This window comes from Aedes albopictus, chromosome 2, assembly GCF_035046485.1.
Source record: "Aedes albopictus strain Foshan chromosome 2, AalbF5, whole genome shotgun sequence".
Lineage (NCBI taxonomy): Eukaryota > Metazoa > Arthropoda > Insecta > Diptera > Culicidae > Aedes > Aedes albopictus.
Window position 1 is genome coordinate 335,795,856 of NC_085137.1, and position 12,638 is coordinate 335,808,493.

General features: G+C 42.3%; 1 protein-coding gene across 1 annotated transcript; it reads right to left on the bottom strand.

Annotated features, from left to right (window-relative positions):
* Nucleotides 1-6,187: 6,187 nt before the first annotated feature.
* LOC109431727 (uncharacterized) lies at nt 6,188-9,996 on the bottom strand. Its single transcript, XM_029859866.2, has 2 exons — nt 9,590-9,996; nt 6,188-7,478 (listed from the first exon to the last, which is right to left on the bottom strand). Exons 1-2 carry the CDS (start codon nt 9,590-9,592, stop codon nt 6,360-6,362), a joined length of 1,122 nt encoding a protein of 373 aa, XP_029715726.2. The 5' UTR covers nt 9,593-9,996; the 3' UTR covers nt 6,188-6,359.
* Nucleotides 9,997-12,638: the final 2,642 nt, after the last annotated feature.

Below are 12,638 nucleotides of genomic sequence, written 5' to 3' on the forward strand. Positions count from 1 at the left end.
AGTCGAAGGCCTCTTAAATAAGTGCTACATCAACATTTCCTTCCCTTATCTCAAGTTATGGTAAAGATGGGCGTTGCCGGGAATAATGACATTTTTGCTTTTGGTATTCTTGCATAAGATTGGAACAAAGTCAACTCTCCGGCCTTGTTCCGAAAAGCAATCCGAGCAAGATTATCAAAAGCTACATACATGTTGTTAGTATCCAATCTACGAAGTATACCATGACTACGCTAACGCTAACGCTAATATTGTGGGGGAGTATCTCTGGTGTATTCACACGCTTCATACTTTTTTAGGCAAAATTATAGTGCTTGACTTATAGTTCATTCAAATATCACGTTATGCAATTGAAACAAACGCGAGACAACCCCCCTCCCTCCCACGTTTTACATAACGTCGTCTTTGAGTTAGTTTAAAACAGATTTGAAATCTAAGATTAAACAAGAACTTTTTTAGTTTGGCTTTACTCTGAAAATATATTTTTCGGAGTACCAAGTGAGTTGATGAATGTGCAAACGCAGTGTCTACGTCCCTTCCAAAATTATTGCAAAAATTCGCCGTAAATCCATATGTATAGAAAGGCTACAATAAGCTCCAAAAGAAACTGTGGCACTAGTTATAAATTATAACAAAAACGATAGACAGCTTTACCCTTGAAAAAGGCCAAATAAATTAGGCCGAAACGTCGGGCAATGCCAATTTAATCGTTTGGATTTCCTAGACTGAGAAAGCCAAAATCTCCAAAACATTAAACTTCCAGTCGAAAATCTTACGCAAAAATATATTTTATGCTACAAGTTTCAAAATAAGGTTTTTTTTTGCAGCACGAGTTGTATATTTATCCAATGCTGGAAGTTTATCGGTGAGCTCGTTTCATATTATTAAAATAATTGATAGTTTATGATGTATAATACCAAACAATTTTTTTCTACTTTTTACTTAACAAAAATTGAAAGGTTCTTTTTACGTCAATTGTCGGCCAAAATTTCAAAGTAAGTATTGATCAATAACAAAATTATGTTTCTTCATGTTTTACATGTGTAATTTTAAGTGAAAATGAAAGCTTAGCTTAGCTTAGACTGACTGCACATATCTATGGTTGCTACTCCGTGATTGACTCGAACCAATGACAGTTGCACAATGAATCAACTGAATAATTGACTGGGAGTGGTTAACATTCTCACTGTGCACGCTTCAGAGGCTCTCTTTAACAGTACAATAACGGCGCCGGCCACGTCCTTGCAGTCAGGTTGGAAAAGTGAAGGAATGTTAATAGCAACCTTTGTTATGTGAAAGTTGGCGTTTACCGCACGTCTCCACCAAAGGCTGCAGGAAGGAGTGATTGTTAGTAGGGCAGGTATCGTTGGGTCAGGATTCACTTCGATAAGTAATATGACCTTTTGGAGTTGCAGTATGCCGTGCAAACTGCAGTGATGTTGTTCGCTTCACGCGGAAAGCAAACAACCAACCACCCTCGTCAGGTGATTGCTCAATATTATTTAAGTGAAAATGAAAATAAGTGTTTTATTCCACATAGATGTGGTTTTTTGTTTGCTTATTAACGATGCTTGCACTCGTGTCGCAATCCACATAGAGATCGCATGAATCACATCACTTATTTTTGTGATTATCTGTTTTTTTGGTCTAGATGTTGCTTGTTTGTTGATTTAATAACGACACATTACACAACCGTGCGCATTTGTGTTGCAATCCAAATACATATAGATCGCATGAAACACATAACTCATTTATGAGATTTTATGGTTATTAGCCTGATTGTGAGATCAAAAACAACATTATGTGCTCTTATCTATTAACCTTACTGAAGGGAATCCATATCATGCGACTTTTCCCCCTCTCCACTAACAAAAACTCCGTAACTTTCCGTGACAGTCGTGGAGCAGTAGAGATGACCTCGAACTCTATGATCAACGTACGTTATACCAACATTTCATTCCCTTCTTCGATGACCCTAAGAACGTGGCCGACGCCAAGTTCACGTAGCTTACTGATAACTGATATTCCTGCAAAAACTAACGTTTGTGAGCTGAGTGTCAGCAAAACGTTTTCCGAATCTCAGCAATGAACAGTCAACATTTCTGAAATCAATTGTAAAATAGTTGTTTGCTGACCTCGGTTGTGCAACTCACGGCAAAATAAAAAAGTCTGATATCGTGGAAATCTGAATAAGTGTGAATAGTGGATCTCAGAATGTCTATTTTAACTTTATAACCGAGATTTTTAGCCCAGGGCTGCTCCGCTTCCCTTGCGAAGGAAGGTCTTTTATTTTATATGTTTGTCGGGTGGGTTCCTATCCCAGGCCCACGGCGCGATAGTCTTGTACTTTGACTATTACACCAAGTACGCAGAAAAATGATAAAAAAAATGGAAAAAAATCTCTAGACTTGAATCATGGACACTACACACCAATTTTTTTTAAATGCTCCCAGCACAAAACAATCAGTAAAATAAATTGCTGAATTTCAGCAACATTTTTGCTGAATTTCAGCACAACTTTGCTGATCAAATGTCAAAATTACTGGATGGTTCAGCAAATTGAAAAATGATTGCTGATACTCGTATTGAAAAATGATCAATGATCGATCAATTCAAATTACATTTGATTTGCGCGATCGTTCCACCAGATGCGCTAGTGTTCGATCGCTTTGACGTTTGCCAGTGTACACGTTGCTGAATGATGCAAACGAAAATTACAGGCAATTTCTGTAGTAGTGTGCGTGTCAGCAAAACGTCAAATCCAAATCCATCATGGCCGACAGTGTCGCGCGCGGTTCTACCAACAGGCGGCAGTGTGTTCATGGGAAAAGTTTTTGATGAATTTCCTCTAAGAGTTACGTCTGTTTGTCTGTGGTTAAATGCATGTGGCAAGCCGTTTTGAAGAGTGTTACGTCTGTTTGTCTGTGAACAGGCAGTGTGTTGGAACGGGACCTGATATTCACGGCATTTCTGGAGGATTTGCCGAACGGTGAAAATCTGGTCCGTTGTCGACCGGCCGTCGATGAAACTGGCTTGATAACTTCCCACGAACTCATTCGTTTTAGGTGAATGACGAAGGTAGATGATCTGGGATAGCAATTTGTAGGCGGAATTCAAAATGGTGATTGCTCGAATGCTCTCAAACATTAACTTCTCGTCTTTCTTGTGGATGGGACTTCTAGCCGGTGCAGACAGGTGGCCAACTTTTCGGGGCCCATCTTGATGAGTTCTACTGCGATACCGTCCTTACCAGCCGCTTTGTTGTTTTTGAGTTGGTGAATGGCATCCTTAACTTCCCTCAGCGTGGGAGTTGGTTCGTTCTAGAGATGGGCAATCAGATCCGGAGCTGTTAAAAAGATCCGGATCAGTGCAGTGAGCGAGAGAACCGTGGCTCTTTTCCAGAGAGATGTGGATCACCCGTCCGTATGCATCTGTGCAAATGGCCCGAGAAAAGAATCATTCACTTCTCTTTGCATCACTTTGGTCTATATTCTTAGCTTTATGACACGTGCTTTTTCCTCGCGCCAACCAAACACAGCTAAACAGCGCTGGCTCCGTACCCTCACCACCACAGTTTTACCAACCGAGTTCTGTCCCCTGGCGAATAGACACCACGCAAGCGGTCCGCATACAATGCGCACCATGCTCAATCTGGAGAGCGCAGACCCGACTGTAATGGCCATCCTGACTCGAACGACCCAAACATGCAGCTACTCACACATTCGACTCTATTCGACTTCTTTCTTTTGGCTCATCAGCAACATCAGAGAGCAACATGCAATGTGTTGATAAGGAAGGGGTAATGCGGATGCGGGTATGCCACATCGAGAGAATGAGTGTTGTATGCTGTGTCTGAGAGAATGAGCTGCAAGCAATCCTATTCGCTCGGTGCGGTTTGGTCATTCATGTCTGAGCTGCAGATCCGTTCAAAAGATCCGGATCACTAGAGTGATTGAATCGGCTCAGATCCGATCACTGAAGTGAGCTGTTTTGCCCACCTCTAGTTCGTTCCCGTCCTCTACTGCACCAACACAGTCATTTCCTCCGCTGCCATCCCCCGTGCCTACATTCTTTTCGCCATTCAGGTGCTCGTCGAAATGCTGGATCCACCTTTCGATCACCTCACGTTTGTCCGTCAGGAGGCTCCCGTCCTTTTCCCTGCAGATTTCGGCTCGCGGTACGTAGCCTTTGCCGGATGCGTTGAGCTTCTGGTAGAATTTTCGAGTTTCTTGTGAACGGCACAGAAGTTCCATTTTCTCGCACTCCGCTTCTTCCAGGCGGTGCTTTTTCTCCCGGAATAGACGGGTCTGCTACTTCCACTTCTGTCTGTATCTCTCCATATTCCGTCGGGTTCCATGCTGCAGCATTACCGCCCGCGTTGCATCCTTCTCCTTCAGAACCGCTCTGCACTCCTCGTCGAACCAATCGTTTCGTCGACTCCGTTCCACGTACCCGATAGTGCTCTCGGCTGCGTTGTTGATGGCTGCTTTGACTGTACTCCAGCAGCCCTCTAGAGGGGCCACATCAAGTACACCCTCGTCCGGCAACGCTGCCTCCGGATTCTGCGCGTATGCGGTTGCGCCATCCGGCTGCTTCATTCGCTCTAGATCGTACCGGGGTGGCCGCCGGTTCTGTATATTGTTAATAACGGTGAGTTTTGGGCGCAGTTTAACCATCACCAGGTAGTGATCAGAGTCGATATTAGCGCCACGATAGGTCCTGACCAGGCCCGTGCACAGAAGTGGCGCCATGGGAGGGGTTTTTCACAATTTCGGCAAAAGGCGGAGGGGCGCCTAGTGTAAGAAGCGTCGGTGATGGGGAGGGTTAAACCCCCAAAACCACCCCCTTGTGCACGGGCTTGGTCCTGACATCGATAATGTCGGTGAAGTGCCGTCCATTAATCAGAACGTGGTCGATTTGCGATTCCGTTTGTTGTGGTGATCTCCAGGTGTAACGATACGGGAGGCTGTGCTGGAAGAAGGTGCTACGAATGGCCATGTTCTTTGAGCCGGCGAAATTGATAAGGCGTAGGCCATTTTCGTTCTTCAGCTGGTGGGCGCTGAACTTTCCAATCGACGGTCTGAATTCCTTCTCCTGGCCTACCTGAGCGTTTTGGTCTCCTTTGATGATCTTGATGTCGTGGCTTGGGCAGCGATCGTACTCGCGTTCCAGCTGCGCTTAAAATGCGTCCTTGTCATCATCAGTATGGGCTGTGCACGTTTATTATGCTGAAGTTGAAGAATCGGCCCTTGATCCTCAACCTGCACATTCTTCCGTCGATCGGCCACCAACCGATAACACACCTCTACATGTCGCCCACCACTATAAAAGCTGTTCCCAGCTCACGTGTGTTGCCGCGACTCTGGTAGATGGTATGATTACCTCTAAACGTTCGCACCATGGATCCTGTCCAACACACCTCCTGCAGCGCTGAAGTTGAGAGATCTGCAGTTCCACGTACCGAGCTTCCAATCGCAAGTCCCTTTTCGTCACTGTGGTCGTCGCTATTGGTATTGGTTCGCATTCTTCTCTTGTTGATTTTGCGGTGCTAGTCTTTTTACGGCTGGATCGCGTGACACCAACCTACTCACCCAGGGTGCACTAGTATCCCCGCCAGTGCCCAATTTCACATAGTCGACGTAAACGCTATACTGTAGTTTTCAATACACTTTTAACAATGAATAATACGAAGTTCAAAAACATCTTCCTTAAGGTTCGATTTTGTACTCGTTTGAATTAAACTGGTCGCAAATATGTTCATGCGTTAGTTATTAGCTTGAGTGTTGGACATTGTCAATGGTGGTTACGTTGACTATGCGATCATGGGCAGCCCAAGTGTCTCGACATTATCCACTATATTGATTTTATATGGATAGGCTGAATAGTTATTGAGTATCTAGTTGGACTTTGTTATACGACTTCTGCTAACCCTCAGATGTTTTTTTACAATCCACATTTGTTTACTCTACTCCATGGAATTCCATTTTCCGTTAAACTTTATTTATTTGACTGGATCATGCTTATTGATAACAGTTTCATCAGGATATTTTAATTGCAGTGACCCAAATTAGGCTACCCGCCAAACATCATCCTAGGAGTATATTTCATGTGACTGTCCGTCCGAACCACTTGAGAAAAGAACGCCTTCTCATGTTAAACGGGGACCACTTTCTTTCCAGATTACCAACAATTTTGAATTTCGCACAATTCGTTTATTCATTCGTATACTATTATAGTTCGTCTGCAATTTCGAATCACCAAACGTTCCTCATGTATTTACATTCAGAATTTTCTTTCTGGTCTACTGGCAGTACTCTTTGAGTATTTTATTAACACCACATCCTATATCACTAGAACTGATTTCAGAAGAAACTGTTGTACTGTCGGTTGAAGCCTCCGAATCCGCTGTAGCTCCTGCCGATGTTGTTGTCGTCCGCCGCTGGAAGGTAGGTATTTTCCGGTCCACAGAAGGTCTTGGTGACAGCCGGGAGTGTCACGGTGGAATAGATGGTTTGCGCGTCATATTGCACTGCAGGAGCGGTGCTTGTTATCGTTCGGGTGAGGTATTGGACGTCCCGAAGGGTGGTCGTGCGGTAGTTAGTTATGGTTTGGTCTTGTCCGGGGAGGGTTACAGTGGAGTAGATCGTTTGGTATTGTGGTGGTGGTGGAGGGAGCGTGACGGTTTGGGTGTTGGTAATGGTTCGGTAGACGGGGGTAGGGACGGTATTCACAACGGTGGAAACAACGGTAACTGGGGGTTGGGTGATTGTGTTATAGTAGGTCTGTCCCGGAAGAGTGACTGGAGGACGGGTGATGGTCTCACGGATGGTCTGGACTACCGGTCTGGTTGATGTGATGTACTGAGTGGAGGTGAGGTATTGAGGAGGCAATTGGACAGTGGAGTAGATGACTTGTGGTGGGAGAGTTACAGGAGGAGCAACTACAGTGACGACATCACGGACAGTTTGTACCACTGGAACGGTATTAGTGCGGTAGACGGTTGAGGTTCTGGTAGCTGCCGGTAGCGTCACGGTGTCATAGTAGGTCTGTGGCGGGAGGATTTGGGGTGGCAGAGTGACGGTACTAACATCTCGAATGGTCTGATAAACAGGAGTAGCTTGAATGTAGGTCGAAGTATAGGTAGAGACAACCGGTGGAAGAGTGATGGTGCTGTATTGCACTCGTGGAGGTGGAGGAGGGGCTGTGACAGTGAAAGTGTTAGTTCTAGTTACGGTTTGATAGACCGGAACAGTTTGAGTATAGGACGAGGTAATGTACACAGCTTCGGTAATTGTTTGCTCGTCGTATTGAATTCCTCCTGGTACAGTTTCGGTACGAGTTTGATAGTCGGTTTGTGTTCGAGTAACGTACACTGTTTGAGGGACTCCAAAGTCGCAGCTGGGCTTTGGGTAGAAATATCCGTTGAATTCTTCAGCTTGTGAGGCTGCCACCAGGGCAACTAATATCAATGCGGCAAGTTTCTGGAAATGTTTAAAATAGAGAAGAATATAAAAGATACTATTGTTCAAAAAAAATACATTACAAGATAGAAAGCTTGACCTTTAGGTTCAGATGTAACGTTTTTGAAAGCAATTTATTACTTCTCAAATGATCCATTCATGATTATTTTTTTACGATTATATTTATACACGTAAATTTAGGAAAAAATATCGATTTCTCTAGGATTATATTTCAGTAAATTAATAACTTTAATTTAATTTAATAAATTTTCGCAAAAGAAGATTTTTAGACAATTTGCGTTTTTTAAGTTTTTGTCGCAAAATATTTTAGGGCTAGAATATTTCGTGAAGTGTGCCCGGAAGCTTATTCTGTTTATTATAATGTTGGTATAACACTTCTTCTTCTTCTTCTTCTTGGCGTAACGTCCTCCTGGGACAAAGCCTGCTTCTCAGCTTAGTGTTCTATGAGCACTTCCACAGTTATTAACTGAGAGCTTCCTCTGCCAATGACCATTTTGCATGTGTATATCGTGTGGCAGGCACGAAGATACTCTATGCCCAAGGAAGTCAAGGAAATTTCCTTTACGAAAAGATCCTGGACCGACCGGGAATCGAACCCGTCACCCTCAGCATGGTCATGCTGAATACCCGTGCGTTTACCGCCTCGGCTATATGGTATAACACATATCTCCTGAAACATCATCACAGATTTTTTTTCTTTACTTTACACAATTTGCAGTGAAGCTGATTTATTTGTTTTAGTACCAACTGACATTTGTTTTAAATTACTTTAGATGCATATTCAGCTCTTCTACCCTGTATTTCGGGAGAAGAAAAAAAACTTCGGTCTAAATAAATTTTAAAACAAAAAAAAAATATTTTTTTTCTAAGTGTTTTTCAGATTTTGGTGGAGTTTTGCGATTTCTATAAAATGGTTCTTTAAAACATTATGGGACTGCGTTTTTGAACATTTTTTTAGTATTCAGAAATTTTTGAAGACAGATTGCCAAATATCGCGTCCAAGGTACCTTCTTCGCGTCTGTTTTATTTACACAGTGAGTTTCTGGGAATATTCCGAATATGTCATAAAATAGTTTTTTTTTGTATTATTTTTAGAAACATATTCTAGAAATCTTTCAAATGCTTATTATTCAGTTCAACAATTCTTATTTTCTATTAGTGTAGAATAAGCCTAAGTTAAAATACACGTAAATAAAAATTGAAAAAAAAAAATCTATTCCATTCGATTTGTTTCTTCTAATACTGACGGCATGGTTACAAAAATATAAATCATAAGATTCAAAATATCTGTGATCTGGAGGAAGGTTGCGTCATTCGCTGATAATTCAAAAGAATGCGAAAGTGCAATACCTTTTGACCTATTTTCCAGAATGAATTTAATATGAACATCTCTTAATGGATTTTAAGCTGAACTGAAGAAACTTCAAGGAGAGTAGTATCAGAAATAATGTGGAAAAATCTGGGTTTGCATGAAATGTTTCTAGATTTTCGTGGATAAAATTTTCGCAAAGTGATCTGATTCACTTTTTTTTTGTAGAAGTAAAAAAAGAGTAATTGGACATTTCCAATAATTTTTACAAAATGATTTCAAATAACACATTTGGTTTTTGATTCACCAAGCCCCCGTTTTTTTTTGTTTGACACTTTTAAAGATTTCACATTTATCTTTAATTTGAACACAGGAACAGTTTATTGCCTCCATAAACCACGTGGTCATTTTTTTGGGACTTTTCAACCCCCCCCCCGCGTGGTCATTAGTCCATACAAAATTTTTTATTTGTCCATACAAAATGGTCATTGGCCCCTTAGATAGTATTGATAAACACTATGACACTTTGGAACTTTGGTATATATTTGTTGATTTTTCTGCTCTTGGCCTATGATGTAATTTATTAAATCCGTCGAAGGATTTCTTGCTAATTATCAACTTGTTCAACTGCGCTGCGATAAATCCATACTTCCATATGTTTGCATATTTGCACTCAGACACGAAAAATCACGCAAACTATCAGCTTATTGAAAGTATTTACAACTTTTAAAACTCTTGTATCAGTGCACCACCAGCGTCCTTATTTTTTCCATTCCAGATGTTCACTTAATCTTTCACTCACCATTTTCCAGCTGATTATTTTCCCTAATTCCGTTAAATTTCACTTTCAGTCCGTCCGTTAGTTACTTATCGGTTACGCAACGTAATGCCACCCTATTATCACTTCAGTCTGTTTGCTTTTCCGCCAACGTGATCCTCAGCAGCAGCAGTGCGAGAACAACACTTTTCACTCTTCTTTTCGCTGATGATCAGCTAGCTCCTTTGAGCAACCACACCAGATGATCTGATCAGATTTCACACCTTCTCGGGCGCAACCCAGCACATCCGCAATGCTCGGATGCTAAGGTAAACGGATACTGCAAGCTCGCTCGCCCACGACAGTTACTATACGGTACCGGACACGGGTCTCGCCACGATGGCGATCGTTCTAGGCTGTTGTTACGTTTGGCACTACGGAGATGTTTATGACAGTGGTCTTATTTATATCTAATTGGCCAAGAAGCGTCGCAGATTGTGCAGAACTGAGGAAACAGCAGCAGCAGCAGCGGTAGCCATGCGGCTTAGTGGCGTCTCGCGGATAAAACAGAGTTCCATGAGATCGACGTCTCTTGGCTGAGCGCCGCCGGTTTGAACTAACGAGAATGATTGATTCAACTAGCAGACGTTTCTTAATTGAATTGAAATAAATATATTGCGTTATTTATTATACTATCCTTCTGAAGTTCTAAAATATTGTAGGAGCGATGACTATAACAGTTGGAAACTAGAATTTTTGTATTAAACCCCATTTTAATGTAAGCTTGATAGTCTCATCACTACAAAGATTAAGTACACCAAAACCTCTTTCTATGGAGGTTATTTTTATGCACTCTTAATTGGTGGGAACCCTGGGTCTCAATGGCATTCCACAGGACTCGGGCGGGTTTTATAGGACCTCACGGACGTTTCAGTGGACTCTAAGGGATTTCTTGGGAGTTCCAGGGGCCTCAGGGGTGCTTCAGTGGGTCTTAAGGGTGTGCATGGGAGTCTCTGGACGTTTTAAAAGGTCCCACGGGGTTTCAGGGGCATTCCGAAGGGTCTCTAGGGGGCTCTGGGGAATATCAGGGTCGATTCAGGGAGCCACCGCGGGGGTTTTGGTGGGGTTTCAGGGGGTCTCAGTATCCTCAGGGGGACTTTAGAGGTCTCAGGGACATTTCAAGTGATCCCATGTGGGGTCAGAGGGCCCCAAGTGGTCTCAGGGACGCTTCAGGAGGTCTCAGTGGAGTGTCTGGGGGCCTCATTTGGTGTCTTCAAAAAAAATAATATCTCTGAAACCATAAGACAGGGGTTGTCATACCTTTTAGCTCGTGGTGCAACTTTTGGGAATAAATCGCTTCGTGGTGCACATGTTCATTATTGACAAGAAGTGCAATTTCAAATTCGTAAAATGAACTGCTGTTATTTCATATCAACTCCCAGGTACACTCCACGTTGAAATATTTTCCTACGCTAATTATGACGCGGCATAATAAAAATAACACTGTCGCTCGACTAGGAATATTTTCCTGCTGAAAATATTTCTGGAAGTTTCCCAATAAAATCTTTCGAAATGCTGTGGGAGATCCTGAGCAGGCTTATGGTAAAATGAATGCCAGGACCATTAAGGACCAGGATAAATTTCCTACCATTCCTGGATTTCTAGAGAAATCAATGTCAAAATCTTTCCAAGATGATTGAAAGATTCGTTTGAATTCCTTCGTGGTGTTCTGGTAGATTTGAAGGAGAATTCATTTTAAATGGAGTAACAGATTCCTTCTGCAGTCCTATGCAAAACCTCAGAAACTTAAATAGCTTCTGATATCTTTATATCAAAGTTGCTGGAGATGCATTGCAGATCTCTTGTAGGATGTGTGTGAATATCCATGGTGAGTGTTGTGAAAAAAAAACGATATTTGGTAGACTGTTTGCATCATTTTTCGCGAACGGCCGGGGGAGGGGGGGGGGGGGTTCTTTTGGGGTTCCTTTATAAATTGAGGCAACCTCACCAGCATGAATAATGGAAATGTTTTCTCGACCCCTTGTAGCACCTTACGATAGTTTTGCCTTGGATCCGTTGTTCTCATTTATTCGAATGATTTTTCAATAAATAGACAATTAATATATTAGCAATATGGTTTCATCGACAAAGTTGTTCAGAATTAAGAAACAATGAAAGGTTGACATTGTGACCTCGAGAACCGTTTTAGGCCACCCTAATTTCACATTACTGAAAAAAATGTGAAGAAACTTGTCCGAAGACAGCATATAGCTAAAACTAATAATTTAGGCGTATTTTTTTTTCAATTAAAAGCGGCCTATGGACCATTGTGCAATGCTATCAGGCTCGAATCCTTTGAGAAGTCACGTTTCTATCCGTGTCCGCTGTTGAGGACAAGTTCGTACAGAAGGAACAGATGCTGAGCTGCCCAGGATACAGTTTATGTGCATGTTATATAAATAGAAAAGTTACATCGCATAAGATAAAGTAAACGTGCCTTATACGCACAAAAGTTGAGGTGCTATACATGCATTTTCAGAAAAAAAAAAACAATAACGTTTATGACTTGAAGCGATTTTTTGCCTTTCTCGTACACCAAGGTGTACCGAAAGGCTATATGTTCACTCCAAAAACGAAAATTTGATAGAGCCTCCGGAGGGGTCAAGTGTTATATACCAATCGACTCAGCTCGACGAGTTGGGATGATGTCTGTGTGTGTGTATGTGTGTGTGTGTATGTATGTGTGTGCGTATGTGTGTGTGTGTGTACAAAAAAGGTCACCTAACTTTTAGATAGTAAACATCAACCGATTTTAACGACCGACGGTTCATTCGACGCGGAATGTGGTCCCATTGTTTCCTATTGAAAATGGTCCGGATCGGTCCAGCCATTCCGGAGTTATGGCCATTTAGGTGTTCCGGATGGGTACCCCAGGAAGGGGCCAGATATGAAAATGCAACAAACCCATGCATGCGATCCATCAAACCACGGCATTTTCGATTATCTGATGAACGGGAAGTAGGAAAATAGTCTCAGACTATATCTGAACCGGTAGTGTTCCGGAACCGGTTCCGGGTGTCCTGCCTGAAGTGGC